Source organism: Salvelinus fontinalis, chromosome 2 (assembly GCF_029448725.1).
Source record: "Salvelinus fontinalis isolate EN_2023a chromosome 2, ASM2944872v1, whole genome shotgun sequence".
Lineage (NCBI taxonomy): Eukaryota > Metazoa > Chordata > Actinopteri > Salmoniformes > Salmonidae > Salvelinus > Salvelinus fontinalis.
In genome coordinates this window covers 75,206,737-75,224,822 of record NC_074666.1, presented here as the reverse complement: position 1 = coordinate 75,224,822, position 18,086 = coordinate 75,206,737, and the positions used below count along the sequence as shown (strand labels likewise).

At 44.7% G+C, this 18,086-nt stretch overlaps 1 protein-coding gene across 1 annotated transcript; it reads right to left on the bottom strand.

Annotated features, from left to right (window-relative positions):
* Positions 1-4,935: 4,935 nt before the first annotated feature.
* Positions 4,936-14,341, bottom strand: LOC129867383 (acyl-coenzyme A thioesterase 6-like). Its single transcript, XM_055940750.1, has 4 exons — positions 14,264-14,341; positions 11,140-11,531; positions 6,320-6,329; positions 4,936-5,106 (listed from the first exon to the last, which is right to left on the bottom strand). Exons 1-4 carry the CDS (start codon positions 14,339-14,341, stop codon positions 4,936-4,938), a joined length of 651 nt encoding a protein of 216 aa, XP_055796725.1.
* Positions 14,342-18,086: the final 3,745 nt, after the last annotated feature.

Here is an 18,086-nt window from a genome sequence, read left to right as displayed (position 1 = left end):
TCAGTGAACAACTATCCCAGAATATAAATATTTCACACAAATAACAAGTAACAGAATCTCTACCCTCAGTACCTGTTAGTGTTTGTGAATTAAGATGACACCTACCTAGGATTGCAAAGGGTTGGAAATTTTACATGGGAAGATAAGCCCGGGAATTTTGCTTAAATTCATCAAAAAAGTTAGCTTATAACAGTGAACCTTTTTTGTGGGATACACAAAAGGCAATTCTAGGTCTTCTGGCATATTTAGGTTAAACTATACCCAATTCAAAGGAATTGCAGCTCTGCATGCACAGTGCATTCTTCCATTACATGTACAGCTGATTCTCAAGATCTTACACACTTCTAAACAGCTGTATGTACATTTGCAAATACTGTGCCAAATCATATGTGATGAATGGAACAAAGATGCAGAATCATCTGGCCAAGTGCATAAAGTTCCCTCAGCGCTCACAACAAGCAACCTCTGACACAAGACCCTCTACTTCTATTTGAGGTGAAAAAGATGAATCAGATACCTTATCGATAGCAACAGCTCATGGTCCTCCTGGAATCAGAAGTTTTTTTGACTCAATGGAAGAACGTAGTCAGAGAAACGCTGATGAATGTCTTGCTCAAGCTGTGTATGCAACTGGTTCACCTCTGATGCTCATAGGCAATGTGTATTGGAAGACATTTCTGAATGTTCTTCGCCCAGCATATACCCCTCCAACCAGACATGCTTTATCTACTCATTTGCTGGATGCAGAGTTCAACAGAGTTCAAGTGAAGGTCAAGCAAATCATAGAGAAAGCAGACTGTATTGCAATCATCTCTGATGGGTGGTCGAATGTTCGTTGGAAAGAAATAATTAACTACATCTCCACCCCTCAACCAGTATTCTACAAGAGCACAGACACACGGGACAACAGACACACCGGTCTCTACATTGCAGATGAGCTGAAGGCAGTCATCAATGACCTTGGACCACAGACGGTATTTGAACTGGTGACAGACAATGCTGCGAACATGAAGGCTGCTTGGTCTAAAGTGGAGTAGTCCTACCCCCAACATCACACCCATTGGCTGTGCTGCTCATGCATTGAATCTGCTCCTCAAGGATGTCATGGCACTGAAAACAATGGATAAACTCTACAAGAGAGCCAAGGAAATGGTTAGGTATGTGAAGGGTCATCAAGTTATAGCAGCAATCTACCTCACCAAGCAAAGTGAGAAGAATAAGAGCACCACATTGAAACTGCAATGCAACACCCGTTGGGGTGGTGTTGTCATCATGTTTGACAGGCTCCTGGAGGGGAAGCAGTCTCTCCAAGAAATGGCCATATCACAGTCTGCCAATATGAACAGCCCCATCAAGAGGGTCATCCTGGATGATGTATTTTGGGAGAGAGTGGTAAGCAGCCTGAAACTCCTGAAACATATAGCACGAATGCCATTGCACGAATTGAGGGAGACAATGCCATCCTGTCTAATGTTCAGACTCTGCTTGCAAATGTAAGAGAAGAAATCCATACTGCCCTGCCCACTTCACTGTTGCTCCAAGCAGAGGAAATTGCAGTTCTGCCTGAAGCCCACACATGCCACAGCGTACATGTTGGACCCCAAGTATGCTGGCAAGAGCATCCTGTCTGGTGAGAGATCAACAAGGCCCATGGTGTCATCACTATTGTGTCTCGCCACCTTTTCCTGGATAAGGCCAAGGTTCTTGGCAGTCTGGCGAAGTGCACTTCCAAGCAAGGGCTTTGGGATGGAGATGAGATATGTTGGCACAACTGTCATATTGCATCAGCCACCTGGTGGAAGGGACTTTGTGGATCTGAGGCCCTGTTGCCTCTGTAACAGTATAACTTTAGTACGTCCCCTCGCCCCGACCTCGGGCGCGAACCAGGGACCCTCTGCACACATCCACAACTGACAGCCACGAAGCGTCGTTAGCCATCGCTCCACAAAAGCCGCGGCCCTTGCACAGCAAGGGGAAACCCTACTTCAAGTCTCAGAGCAAGTGACGTAACCAATTGAAACGCTATTAGCGTGTACCCGCTAACTAGCTAGCCATTTCACATCCGTTACACTCACCCCCCTTTCGACCTCCTCCTTTTCTGCAGCAACCAGTGATCCGGGTCACGGCACCAATGTAACAGTATAACTTTAGTACGTCCCCTCGCCCTGACCTCGGGCGCGAACCAGGGACCCTCTGCACACATCAGCAACTAACAGCCACGAAGCGTCGTTACCAATCGCTCCACAAAAGCCGCGGCCATTGCACAGCAAGGGGAAACCCTACTTCAAGTCTCAGAGCAAGTGACGTAACCGATTGAAACGCTATTAGCGCGTACCCGCTAACTAGCTAGCCATTTCACATCCGTTACACCTCCATCATCCTCCAAATCCCACCAACATCAGCCGCCTCAGAGCGCAACTGGTCCTTGTTTGGGATAACATGCACCAAAGCACGCAGCAGGCTGACCAATGCAAGGATTGAAAAATTGGTGGCCATCTGGGCAAATTTGAGGCTTTTTGAGCCTGACAACGAGCCATCCTCAACATGGTTGGAAAGTGACAGTGAAGATGAGCCCTCAGAGTCTGATGTTCAAGAGGTGGACATTGAGGAGGTCCAGGGAGAAGATATGGAAGCATGAGAGGAAGACAACAAAAGCTTTAGTTTCCAGACTATCATTTTACAGATGTATGTTGAATTTTTTTTTTAGGAGATGCTATGGATCATTCAATATTCCCTTTCTTTTGTTGTTCAGTGAAATCGTTCCATGTGAAGAGTCAACTCATTTAATTAAAGTTCAATTCGTAACTAAATCGTTTTTAAAAATTTCTATTGGAAGGTAAAAGGTTTGTTCCTAGCAGAACTCGGCTAAGCAAAGTGAACGGCTGTGCCTCGCATACTCCCTTAAAATAAACTAGAAAAAAAATGCAATATTACTGTTTGTCCCTCTTGAGAAGCGGTAACAAAAACATCTAATTAATTTTGACGCCCACGGATCAATTTCCAAAACAGATTCCCAGAATCAGGAGGGAATAAGCAGGAAATCCGGAATCCTCCAACCAGGATAACTGTAAAACCAGGGATTTTTTATTTAAAGTTCCCAGAATTTTGTAACCCTCAGTAAAATACACAAGGTGCAATTTTCAAATTTGGTTGTGCATCAGCAGTTTTAATTTTGATATGTCAGTCACTCAACTAGCCATGTTAGCTAACAATTTTTAGATTGGTAATTTAGTCTTGCCATCTATGTAAACTTGTAGTAACCATGGCTGAATACCACAGGGTTCCATTGATTTTGTTAGTCACTAGCAGGGACAGATTACCGAACGGGCATAGCATATGATAGCAATTTGTGTAGAATTGCAGGAAATTAGCGTTAAAACTGCAACATTTTCTTTTAGCCTCCTGACAAAATGTGTAGAATGGCATTATTAAAAAAACTGCACGTTTTTCTCTCAACACCATGGCAGAATGTAGTGCCCCTGGGCCCCAAACGCGGTAGTCCGGCCCTGCTCAATAGTGCTGAGCGATTAACCAATTTTTTCCTATCCTTCTTCGGTCATTAAGTAAAATGAAAGTTAGAGGGGAAAAGAAGTATGTCTACAGTGAAAGGCTTACAAGGGGAATGTCCTCTGTGTGACCACGTTTTAATATTGTAGTAGACAAAGATTAGAAGAACATTGGCACGTCCAAATGCAGGCTCCTGCGCATCTCGCTATCTCGGAACTTGTATTTATTTTCACATTTATAATAATTTGTTTTATCATTACCCTATTATTGTATATGGCTATTATTGTAGGCCTATTTATTAATCTAAACCCGTTCTTGAAATATTTAAAACGTGTTTTGCATTATTCTGTAGAGACATTTTCGTTTTAAATCCAATCTGTGTGTGCTTCGTATTTAGTTTAAAATAGGTTAAAAAGTGGGCCTGTTGTAAAATAAATATTATTAGCCTATTGCTGTCATTTGTTGGGTACGGTAGGCACTAGCGTTTGTTGGTAATTGCTTCACAAGGGTGTTGTTTAATTCTGTAAAAAAAATCAAAAATTCAATGGCCAAATTATATAACCGTATAATGGTGTGATTACCGCAAAATAATAGCCTGCTCATATTTTCTCTATAAACAATGACTTGACTTTTGATATTTCCCTAATAAAGTGTAGAACATTTTGTGAAAGTTTGGTGTGGCTATTAGGCCAATTAAACTTTGGCTGCTGCAGGACTATGAAGGCAGTGCGCACCGACGCTCCAACCGACTGACAGGTGAAGTTTATGTGAGGAAGAAAGTTTTAGGCCTACCAGAGTTACTCCTATAAACAATATAATGATTATCTTTATAAAAAATATTCTGATTGAAAATGAATGAATAAGCCTCCTTCTGTCCACCTATATCTTGCAGACGCTGTAACCATCTGACAAATGCATGGCGGTGTCGTAGCATGCCACTGGCATATCTCCTCTCTCCGTCTCTGGGGCAAGGAACAAGTTTCTCTTATTTTACATGTATTTTTTAAATATTAATATCATACAGTGGACGTCTAAGCCTATAGGCATATGCATGCAATGCCCTGATGCATTTAGTGCTCAAATCTCCGACGGATGAACCGCGAGGTGGACAATTGTTTTAGGAAAGTAAAAACCAATATAACAATAGGCCATACATGTTTGCTTATGCTACACATCTAAAACACTGAACTGTTTTTGTAATTTGTTATAGGCTGTTAAGGACAATTAAAATGTGGCTCATTTGGCCAATAGGCTATCCCTCGTTTAATGATGGCACTGGCCTCGCCAGGTCAGCAGTTTCTTTCCCTCTCTCTTTTTAGTCGGATCTGAATGCATACGGATGTCCAGTACATTTCTCAATGTCTGGTCAATTAAAATCTTCCCGGTTATGTTGTCCGGTGCCAAATGTTCCTGACGGAAACACTGGTCTTACCCTCTAGTATATAACATAGCTTTCTGGGCAGTGTTGTTCCTGTTCAGGTGTTTCCTGAAGAACTCCTGGACCCTCCTCCACAGGTCCAGCTGAGCCTGATGGTGGGCTTTAGCCTCTCCCCCAAACACCACCACTTGACCAACCGCGGAATGGAAGCCATTTGTTGCCTGCTGGAGGTCATTTTGGAGGGCTCTGGCAGTGCTACTCCTTGCACAAAGGCGGAGGTAGCAGTCCTGCTGCTGGGTTGTTGCCCTCCTACGGCCTCCTCCACGTCTCCTGATGTACTGGCCTGTCTCCTGGTAGCGCCTGCATGCTCTGGACACTACGCTGACAGACACAGCAAACCTTTTTGCCACAGTTCGCATTGATGTACCATCCTGGATGAACTGCACTACCTGAGCCACTTGTGTGGGTTGTAGACTCCGTCTCATGCTACCACTAGAGTGAGAGCACCACCAGCATTCAAAAGTGACCAAAACATCAGCCAGGAAGCATAGGAACTGAGAAGTGGTCTGTGGTCACCACCTGCAGAATCACTCCTGTTTTGAGGGGTGTCTTGCTAATTACCTATAATTTCCACCTTTTGTCTATTCCATTTGCACAACAGCATGGGAAATTTATTGTCAATCAGTGTTGCTTCCTAAGTGGACAGTTTGATTTCACAGAAGTGTGATTGACTTGGAGTTACATTGTGTTATTTAAGTGTTCCCTTTATTTTTTTGAGCAGTGTATATTGGGCCTATAGCATACTGCATAAATAACTGTTTTTAATACGTTAATGTTGCATAGGTTTATGTTTAAGTCATGATTCAAAAAATAATATGAACGGTAGATCTCAGCCTGTATTTTGAAAGTGATCTCGGCTCAAAAAAGGTTAGTGACCACTGTTCTAACATGTATTAACTCAGAGGTGAGAATAATTATGTAAATGAGATATCTGTATCTCACTTTCAATACATTTGCAAAAGTTTTTTTTTAAAGTGTGTAAATGGGTGAGGGAAAAAAATCCATTTAATCCATTTTGAATTCAGGCTCTGACAAAGGCCTCGAGGCTGATAAGCTTGATAAAGAGCAGTGATACTAGCAGGAGTAGTGTGCAGGTTTCTTCTTTTTCTCAGGTTTTAACACAACAAAATTTGGAATAAGGCAAGGGGTATAAATACTTTCTGAAGGCATTGTATGTATGGAAGGTTTCGTTCAAATCAAAGGGGTGTCTCTGCCTTTCAGTGTCTGCCTGCCAGCTAGTTTTCTAGGCTAGTTAAGAATACTATAGTTATCACGGCATTGAGACAACTCTGACTCTCAAAGTTCGTCCATATTTGCCGCTCCTTCATAAGCATCTAGCTAGTATATAATTCAGTGAACTAATTATAAGCCCACTACAAATATCCTAGACACATTAAAATGCAAGTCATACAATGACGCACAGTTGCTCAAGCCTCCTCCATGTCCACCGCTCTCTCTCGCTCTCCCCCTACACAGCAAAATTTCAGTCGCATCTCACACTCATCACTTGTCTGTCATCAAGCATGCAAACAACTAGCTTGCCCGGTCCATAGAAAGCTGCTCTAGTTGCAGATTCTGCACTGATTGGTGTGGTAATTTAATAAGCTAAATGTAGTTAAAAGGAACCAAAAGGAATTCTATAAACCAGTAATTTTTTCTGGTTCGAACCGGTTCAGAACTTTATTATGCTGGTCGAAACAATGGAACGTAACAAAATAAATAGAGGTTCGGTTCAGAACGAAACTATTGGAAGAATAATTTCAGTTTCAACCCCTGCTATTGAGTAAAGGCAATTTAGGCTTAAACATCATGTGATTATCTAGTAGCTTCGCTCCACAGGTAATATTACATTTCATTACAGTACAACGGTTTGATTTGTTTGATCTGAGCAATTTTTCTTAGCTAGCTACATAGCCGTCTTTGTATCAAAGATAATTGTGTAGTTTAGAGTAATTATCAAGGTTAGCTAGCCAGCTATTTTCGTCCTTCTAACGTAGTCAACACTGCTAGCCAGCTAGCCAACTTCTACCGAATAGCAGCACTGTAGAAACTATTACATTACAACGGAACGACTTGATTAGTGTAGTGTTAGCTAGCTACATAGTTGTCTTTGCTGTCTTTGTATCTAAGATAATTGTGTAGTTTAGAGTAACTATCGAGGTTAGCTAGCCAGCTATTTTCGTCCGCCGCGCCACCGTTCTCCTACCTAGTCAACAACTGCCAGCTAGCTAGTCAACTTCTACCGGCTAGCAGCACTGTAGAAACTAATACATTACAACGGAACGATTTGATTAGTGTAGTGTTAGCTAGATACATAGTTGTCTTTGCTGTCTTTGTATCTAAGATAATTGTGTAGTTTAGAGTAATTATCGAGGTTAGCTAGCCAGCTATTTTCGTCCGCCGCGCCGCGCCACCGTTCTCCTACTAAGTCAACAACCGCTAGCTAGCTAGTCAACTTCTATCGACTAGCAGCACTGTAGAAACTTATAATACATGACAACGGAACGATTTGATTAGTGTAGTGTTAGCTAGCTACATAGTTGTCTTTGCTGTCTTTGTATCTAAGATAATTGTGTAGTTTAGAGTAATTATCAAGGTTAGCTAGCCAGCTATTCTCGTCGCCGCGCCACCGTTCTCCTACCTAGTCAACAACTGCTAGCTAGCTAGTCAACTTCTACCGACTAGCAGCACTGTAGAAACTAATAATACATTACAACGGAACGAATTGATTAGTGTAGTGTTAGCTAGATACATAGTTGTCTTTGCTGTCTTTGTATCTAAGATAATTGTGTAGTTTAGAGTAATTATCGAGGTTATCGAGGTTACCTAGCCAGTTGTCGAGGTTACCTAGCCAGCTACACTTTCAAACAAAGTCAACAACGCAGCCACTGCTAGCTAGCCTACTTCACCAGCCAGCAGTACTGTATCATTTTAATCATTTTAGTCAATAAGATTTTTGCAACGTAAGCTTAACTTTCTGAACATTCAAGACGTGTAGTCCACTTGTCATTCCAATCTCCTTTGCATTAGCGTAGCCTCTTCTGTAGCCTGTCAACTATGTGTCTGTCTATCCCTGTTCTCTCCTCTCTGCACAGACCATACAAACGCTTCACACCGCGTGGCCGCTGCCACTCTAACCTGGTGGTCCCAGCGCGCACGACCCACGTGGAGTTCCAGGTCTCCGGCAGCCTCTGGAACTGCCGATCTGCGGCCAACAAGGCAGAGTTCATCTCAGCCTATGCTTCCCTCCAGTCCCTCGACTTCTTGGCACTGACGGAAACATGGATTACCACAGATAACACTGCTACTCCTACTGCTCTCTCCTCGTCTGCCCACGTGTTCTCGCACACCCCGAGAGCTTCTGGTCAGCGGGGTGGTGGCACTGGGATCCTCATCTCTCCCAAGTGGACATTCTCTCTTTCTCCCCTACCCATCTGTCTATCGCCTCCTTTGAATTCCATGCTGTCACAGTTACCAGCCCGTTCAAGCTTAACATCCTTATCATTTATCGCCCTCCAGGTTCCCTTGGAGAGTTCATCAATGAGCTTGACGCCTTGATAAGTTCCTTTCCTGAGGATGGCTCACCTCTCACAGTTCTGGGTGACTTTAACCTCCCCACGTCTACCTTTGACTCATTCCTCTCTGCCTCCTTCTTTCCACTCCTCTCCTCTTTTGACCTCACCCCCCCCCCCCCCTACTCACAAGGCAGGCAATAATACACTTGACCTCATCTTTACTAGATGCTGTTCTTCCACTAATCTCATTGCAACTCCCCTCCAAGTCTCCGACCACTACCTTGTATCCTTTTCCCTCTCGCTCTCATCCAACACTTCCCACTCTGCCCCTACTCGGATGGTATCGCGCCGTCCCAACCTTCGCTCTCTCTCCCCCGCTACTCTCTCCTCTTCCATCCTATCATCTCTTCCCTCTGCTCAAACCTTCTCCAACCTATCTCCTGATTCTGCCTCCTCAACCCTCCTCTCCTCCCTTTCTGCATCCTTTGACTCTCTATGTCCCCTATCCTCCAGGCCGGCTCGGTCCTCCCCTCCTGCTCCGTGGCTCGACGACTCATTGCGAGCTCACAGAACAGGGCTCCGGGCAGCCGAGCGGAAATGGAGGAAAACTCGCCTCCCTGCGGACCTGGCATCCTTTCACTCCCTCCTCTCTACATTTTCCTCTTCTGTCTCTGCTGCTAAAGCCCCTTTCTACCACTCTAAATTCCAAGCATTTGCCTCTAACCCTAGGAAGCTCTTTGCCACCTTCTCCTCCCTCCTGAATCCTCCTCCCCCCCCTCCTCCCTCTCTGCGGATGACTTCGTCAACCATTTTGAAAAGAAGGTCGACGACATCCGATCCTCGTTTGCTAAGTCAAACGACACCGCTGGTTCTGCTCACACTGCCCTACCCTGTGCTTTGACCTCTTTCTCCCCTCTCTCTCCAGATGAAATCTCGCGTCTTGTGACGGCCGGCCGCTCAACAACCTGCCCGCTTGACCCTATCCCCTCCTCTCTTCTCCAGACCATTTCCGGAGACCTTCTCCCTTACCTCACCTCGCTCATCAACTCATCCTTGACCGCTGGCTACGTCCCTTCCGTCTTCAAGAGAGCGAGAGTTGCACCCCTTCTGAAAAAACCTACACTCGATCCCTCCGATGTCAACAACTACAGACCAGTATCCCTTCTTTCTTTTCTCTCCAAAACTCTTGAACGTGCCGTCCTTGGCCAGCTCTCCTGCTATCTCTCTCAGAATTACCTTCTTGATCCAAATCAGTCAGGTTTCAAGACTAGTCATTCAACTGAGACTGCTCTTCTCTGTGCCACGGAGGCGCTCCGCACTGCTAAAGCTAACTCTCTCTCCTCTGCTCTCATCCTTCTAGACCTATCGGCTGCCTTTGATACCGTGAACCATCAGATCCTCCTCTCCACCCTCTCCGAGTTGGGCATCTCCGGCGCGGCCCACGCTTGGATTGCGTCCTACCTGACAGGTCGCTCCTACCAGGTGGCGTGGCGAGAATCTGTCTCCGCACCACGTGCTCTCACCACTGGTGTCCCCCAGGGCTCTGTTCTAGGCCCTCTCCTATTCTCGCTATACACCAAGTCACTTGGCTCTGTCATAACCTCACATGGTCTCTCCTATCATTGCTATGCAGACGACACACAATTAATCTTCTCCTTTCCCCCTTCTGATAACCAGGTGGCGAATCGCATCTCTGCATGTCTGGCAGACATATCAGTGTGGGTGACGGATCACCACCTCAAGCTGAACCTCGGCAAGACGGAGCTGCTCTTCCTCCCGGGGAAGGACTGCCCGTTCCATGATCTCGCCATCACGGTTGACAACTCCATTGTGTCCTCCTCCCAGAGTGCTAAGAACCTTGGCGTGATCCTGGACAACACCCTGTCGTTCTCAACTAACATCAAGGCGGTGACCCGTTCCTGTAGGTTCATGCTCTACAACATTCGCAGAGTACGACCCTGCCTCACACAGGAAGCGGCGCAGGTCCTAATCCAGGCACTTGTCATCTCCCGTCTGGATTACTGCAACTCGCTGTTGGCTGGGGTCCCTGCCTGTGCCATTAAACCCCTACAACTCATCCAGAACGCCGTAGCCCGTCTGGTGTTCAACCTTCCCAAGTTCTCTCACGTCACCCCGCTCCTCCGCTCTCTCCACTGGCTTCCAGTTGAAGCTCGCATCCGCTACAAGACCATGGTGCTTGCCTACGGAGCTGTGAGGGGAACGGCACCTCCGTACCTTCAGGCTCTGATCAGGCCCTACACCCAAACAAGGGCACTGCGTTCATCCACCTCTGGCCTGCTCGCCTCCCTACCTCTGAGGAAGTACAGTTCCCGCTCAGCCCAGTCAAAACTGTTCGCTGCTCTGGCACCCCAATGGTGGAACAAACTCCCTCACGACGCCAGGTCAGCGGAGTCCATCACCACCTTCCGGAGACACCTGAAACCCCACCTCTTTAAGGAATACCTAGGATAGGATAAAGCAATCCTTCTAACCCCCCCACCCTTAAAAGATTTAGATGCACTATTGTAAAGTGGTTGTTCCACTGGATATCATAAGGTGAATGCACCAATTTGTAAGTCGCTCTGGATAAGAGCGTCTGCTAAATGACTTAAATGTAAATGTAAATGTAATTAAACTTTTTTGCTATCAAAATGTTTGTGTACAAGTTTATTTCCTTACCTCAAAGTTCTCTTTCCATGATGCCTCAGCCGGGCGGCGGCCTGTTGGGCGAAGAGACAGCTGTTCCAGTTCCTGTCGTCCTCAGAGGCGGCGAAGAGGAACCTAGAATTGGAACGTTCTATTGGGATCACAGAACCGCGGTTCCCCTCAGTCTCTGGGTCCGGTAAGGCGTCTCGGATGTCGAGGATGCCGGACGGTGAGAAGGTGACGTTCTCAACGATAGGCGTGATGGAAGGGATGATGAGGTCTTTGTAGTGCAGTGGCGCCACCATATTAGCGTTGCTGCCGTTGATCCAGGCTGTGGCTGAGATGCCAGAGAGAAAAGAGGCCATGGACAGAGCCAGGTGCCCACTCTTCGAGATGGACAGGATTCCTATTCCTGGACCCTGTACCTATAAAAACAATAAAACATTTATTTTTTTGTCACAGGGGTTAAAGCAACAAAAAAAACACCAGATCGATTGTCTGTGGCCAAGTTAACCTCCCCTTTAATATAGAAAGTCCCCAGGGCCCCAATTATTCCGATTGATTCTGTCCCTGTCCGAGTCTATAATACCAACATGTTTTAAGCAGACCACCATAGTCCCTGTGCCGAAGAACACTAAGGTAACCTGCCTAAATGACTACCGACCAGTAGCACTCACATCTGTAGCCATGAAGTGCTTTTAAAGGCTGGTCATGGCTCACATCAACACCATCGTCCCAGAAACCCTGGATCCTGGACTTCCTGATGGGTAGCCCTAGGTGGTAAGGGTAGGTAACAACACATCCGCCACGCTGATCCTCAATACAGGGGCCTCTCAGGGGTGCATGCTCAGCCCCCTCCTGTACTCCCTGTGCACTCATGACTGCACGGCCAGGCACTACTCCAACACCATCATTAAATTTGCCAATGACACAACAGTGATCACCAACAACGACGAGACAGCCTATAGGGAGGAGGTCAGAGACCTGGGCGTGTGGTGCCAGGACAACAACCTCTCTCTCAACGTGATCAAGACAAAGGAGATGATTGTGGACTACAGGAAAAGGAGGACCGAGCACACACTCATTCTCATAGACGGGGCTGCAATGGAGCAGTTTGAGAGATTCAATTTCCTTGGTGTCCACATCACCAACAAACTAACATGGTCCAAGCACACCAAGACAGTGGTGAAGAGGGCACGACAAAACCTATTCCCCCTCAGGAGACTGAAAAGATTTGGCATGGGTCCTCAGATCCTCAAAAGGTTCTACAGCTGCACCATTGAGATCATCCTGACTGGTTTTATCACTGCCTGGTATGGCAACTGCTTGGCATCTGACTGTAAGGTGCTACAGAGAGTACTGCGTATGGCCCAGTACATAACTGGGGCCAAGCTTCCTGACATCCAAGACCTATATATTAGGTGTGTCAGAGGAAGGCCCCAAAAATGGTCAAAGACTCCAGTCACCCTAGTCATAGACTGTTCTCTCTGGTACGGAACGGCAAGTGGTTCCGGAGGGCCAAGTCTAGGACCAAAAGGTTCCTTAACAGCTTCAACCCCCAAGCCATAAGACTGCTTAACAGTTACTCAAATGGCTACCTGGACTATTTGCATTGTGCAACCACCACCCCCATTTTTACACTGCTGCCACTCCTTGTTAATTATCCATGCATAATCACTTTACCTCTACCTACATGTAACAGTATAACTTTAAACCGTCCCCTCGCCCCGACACGGGCGCGAACCAGGGACCTTCTGCACACATCAACAACTGACACCCACGAAGCGTCATTACCCATCGCTCCACAAAAGCCGCGGCCCTTGCAGAGCAAGGGGAAACCCTACTTAAAGTCTCAGAGCAAGTGACGTAACTGATTGAAATGCTACTAGCGCGTACCCGCTAACTAGCTAGCCATTTCACATCCGTTACACTCACCCCCCTTTCAACCTCCTCCTTTTCCGCAGCAACCAGTGATCCGGGTCAACAGCATCAATGTAACAGTATAACTTTACGGCGTCCCCTCGCCCCGACACGGGCGCGAACCAGGGACTCTCTGCACACATCAACGACGGTCGCCCACGAAGCATCGTTACCCATCGCTCCACAAAGGCCACAGCCCTTGCAGAGCAAGGGGAAACCCTACTTAAAGTCTCAGAGCAAGTGACGTAACTGATTGAAATGCTACTAGCGCGTACCCGCTAACTAGCTAGCCATTTCACATCCGTTACATACATGTACATATTACCTCAATTACCACGACTTAAAACTGCATTGTTGGTTAAGGGCATTGTTGGTTAAGTATGCACTTCACTGTAAGGTCAACACCTGTTGTATTCGGCGCATGTGAAAAATCAAATTTGATTGGAAACACACACTAACTCATTCAAACGCACACAGACACACACACATTCACAAAGACATCTCCACCATCTGGAGAAGTTGAACATGTGGTTCAAACAGCTGGCAACAAACCACCACCCCAACGGGAACCCATAGATACCCCCTGTGTCCTCTTCCCTGGTATATGCCATGCCTTAGCCAACATGTTCAGCCACCTACTTTGGCCTGTGTGGGTATTTTGGCCTGTGTGGGTATTTTGGCCTGTGTGGGTATTTTGGCCTGTGTGGGTATACTTTATAAACACTTCTGTGCTGTGTAATAGAAGCCTGCTGGAATGACAGTCTACAGGCAGTGCAGGGCCATTGAGGCCAGATGAGAGTTTATTTGTGGTTTGGTAAAAACATAAATTGATGAAATCCAAGTAGAATAACAGAGACTTCAACACTTGTCTGCATTGTTTAATCTCTTAATTTAATGTTATTTTAATTATGTCTGATTCCAATCGAAACATTGATAAAAAAAATATGTTTACATGAGGTCAAAATGCCAGTATAGTATGTTGGTTTTTAACCCCCCCACATACCTCACAATCCCCAAATCAGATGAAATGATTATCATCTGAATGCCTCCTGTTAGTTATCTTTAGGTAGTCATGTTTCTGTTGTCCAGAAGGTTATTGTGAATATTACACCCCTGAAATGTTTACTAAGTATTTTACCAAAGGACTGATCTCTGTCTCCCTGTGCCTCTGATCCAGCAGGGCGGCGATAGTGTGAAGATTAAAAGCTTATTCAATTAGCCACCTGCCGAGACCTACTGAGCCAATCAGGCGCATGTAAGGCCTGTGTTCGTTCACATTGGAGTGCTGCCAGGAGAGGGTCTCAGGGCTGCCCATGCAGGGGGAACAACAATGTCTTAGAATGGGGAGCCCCGTCTCCTCTCTTTACTGGCTATTCTTCAATGAACATGCTGTTTCTCAAATAGTTCTTGAACAACGGTATCAGAGAGGGAAAAAGCTTAGATTACTAGAGCGTAAGTACTGTAACATCCCCACTGCACACGGAGACCCAACACTGGGATTTTTAGACCACTGTTTTTAAGTTTCAACATTCATTTTGAAGGGTTCTATACGACGGATTTGTCTGTTCACTTTCAATTCTATGGGGATCAATTTAAGATCCGCCTATGTTTTGTTGATCTAGATATTTCAGTGACGACATGGTGTCCTATTGTCCTACACCTCTTCTGTCTTTTTCCACATCCATCTGCAGGAATTGCTGTGTTCTGACTGTCCTCAGGTATTCTCTCCTGGACTGAAATGTCATTGTTGCAACAACAAAAATGACATGGTTTGGCATTTGGCACAAAAGGTCTGCATAAAGAGGTGTGTATTAGGCCATACCAAATACTTGGACAGAGGAAGTTAATCTTTGGTGTGAGACATTTTAAAGAGAGAGTGAGTCTTGTATCTTCGATGTTCTTCGTATTTCTCCTGACAATGCAATTCTAGAGGTCAACTGCAGCTTTTCACTAAATACGCTCTTTCATTAAGGTTCCTAAGGTCATACATGACCATGACAGGATAATTACTTTGTCCCCTCATTTGTCATCATGGCAAAGAAGCCTGCGATCCAGCTCACATGGTCATGAATGGGTGTCTTCCACACAGATGAGTGATCTGAGACGGATGTGACCCCAATAAAGACCCCTACACTGAACAGTGGCTGCCCTTGCATGGCCACTTTTATTGAGGTTTCAAGGGGCACTGAGTCACAACACATTATGCAAAACTCCAACAGAGAAGAGCATTCCACGGGTGATATAAGAATAGGTATGAACTTAGCCATAAGGATAAGTTATTATATAATGTCACTACCTGCTTCATTCTGGGTCTTGGAGGAGCCATAGAAGGAGAAGCAGAGGAGAGTGTGCTTGCCTGGATGGTGGAGCGAAATGAAAGCTCTATATAAATTAAATATATTATTTTCAGAGTTTCTGTCAAACTTATCACACATTTCACGCTGCTGCATGAGTTATTGGCCAAAATCATGAGAGAAAATTGAGTCCACTGAAAGGTTTGAAACATTGTAATCTCTCCTTCAATATGGGTCAAATGTTTAGTCTGCGCATGCACAGAGGTGCTCCTGGGCCAAGCGTTGCTACCTGGAGGGCTGTGTAAAAAGTTTTGTTGGCAGTCGGTGTCGAAGCTAAAAAGTGAGTGCTTCGTAAACGTTTACCAGTAGGTTGGATATATACAAAATATTTCACTTATTGATCTTGATGCAGTTATTGGTTATACTGGTACGTCCTTGCTAGCTAGCTAGACTTTAGTCATCTCTTCTGAACTGATTACTGTGTTCATCAATCGATCAGAAAAAAATCCTGAATAATATCACATAGTTAGTGGACCCTACAAAAACTCCATTCATTTTCCCAAGACTTCCGGGAACGCTTGTGAAGCAGGCTCCGCAGACCAGACCGTGGTTTGAGCAGTCAATGAGAGATGTAAACAATTCTTCCTATTAATTGTCTCGAAATCTAAAGGCACAACCTAGATTTGAGACAATGTCTTGTGTAGGTGAACATGTTATTACTCCAACCTCGCCAAAGTGACACGTTTTCATTTTCGTCAAAAACAACTTTATATCGAAAGAGTGCCTTTTGATCTGACGGATGCACATGCATAGTTCTGCGCGAGATGACTGTTAGACCCAAGGATGTGTGTATAAACCCTGGATTGCTAATGCTATGCATTGCCCATTGAGAGGCTTTGAAGCCACCGTCGGCCACATTGGCATTACCCAGTAGGAGCAGTCCACCATAGGAATGAATGGAATTATATAGTATTTCAATTAAATGTTTAAAGGACAAAGTTACATGTATTTAAGTGTTGTCTTGTTGTAGTGGGGACAGTAACATTAGTACAAAAAAGTACTTTAAGGAAAATGTTGTTATATTTATTTTTTATTTGGTAGTTTTATGTTTATCTAACATAATATCATTTTAAAGTATGCATTGAGGTGTCTGTAATGGAATACATGTGTCAAACCTAATGTAGTCATTAAACAATGCATTTCTATAGCTTCCAAAATATTTGTTACAATGGAGGAGTAAGCGCCCCCCCCCCTGTAAGTCATCCAGAGTTTATATACATCATTCGTTAGACCCGATAACGTGATCAAAGATTTCTATTGGAGAGGCAGTTTCTACATATCTTCATAGGTAACCAGTTTTGCTTTTAGTATGTCATACATTTAAGGATTTAATATATCATTTGGTGTTAGCAAAGGTGGAAGGATTGGCCTTCTACCCCCAATGTCTGTAACGGTTTTCCTCCTCCTCTTCATCAGAAGAGGAGGAGCAGGGATCGAACCAAAATGCAGCTGAGTTTGTAGACATGATTTATTAACGAAAAACACGAACTCGACTAATACACTAACAAAACAAATAAACGGTGTAGACAGACCTATACGACGAACTTACATAAAACATGAAGAACGCACGAATAGAGAAAACAGGCTACACAAAATGAACGATGAACAAACAAAACCGAAAACAGTCCCGTGTGGCGTAACGACATACACAAACACAGGAGACAATCACCCACCACGAACACTGTGAAAACACCTACCTAAATATGACTCTTAATTAGAGGAACGCCAAACACCTGCCTCTAATTAAGAGCCATACCAGGCAACCCATAAACCAACATAGAAACAGAAAACATAGAATGCCCACCCAAACTCACGTCCTGACCAACTAACACGTATAACAAACTAACAGAAATAGGTCAGGAACGTGACAATGTCAAGTACTTGGTGACCCTTGGGGGTCACGATGATGGCAGGTACTAGCCATAGCAATAGTGTGTCAAATTTTGTGAAATACTGACATTTGACTCGGATCCTCTGTTATAATATAATAGTTACAAATAGTCGTATTCATACATTTTAACTGAATAACTGTGTGTGTGTCTGTAATTTCCATATAGTGGTATGGAATATAGAAAACAGAGAATCCTTTTGTGGAAGCCCGGCCTCAGCCCACAGTGGTGGTCACTGCCTTACTCTGCAATACTCCAACACAAGTGACAACATCTTTCTATAGGCAGAACAGTACGTATATTTAAATAGCTATTTTTGTATAATTTTGGCTTGGCACACCTTCTAATGAAATATCACAACTAAAGGCCTAAAAGGATCATCTCTTGTAGCGACACTCTCCCCGTTTGGGAATGTAATCTTCCCCACAAGATTAGGTCCACTGAATGTCCGACAGGGCAGCTGAAAACAATTTGTGAAATGCATTTGGGTAATTACAATATCAGAAGAGTTTGTGGTCATACCACATCCTTAAAAACATAGGTGCTGGGCTAATAAAGAATACTAGTATAGAACAAGAAGGCCTGCACATGGTTAAAGCTCCCAGTTCATCGATTTATTGACGTTTTGATCCGAAACGGATCAGGTCCGGTTAGGTCATAAATCGGCTAAGATCCGCTTCAGATCGAAACGTTGTCAATAAATCTGTGAATTGGGAGCTTTAACAGAGTGCGGGCCTTCTTGTTCTATTCAAATTACAATATCAGAACATACAGTGCACTAACACATGGCTATACACAGGGCTCTATGCTAACCTTT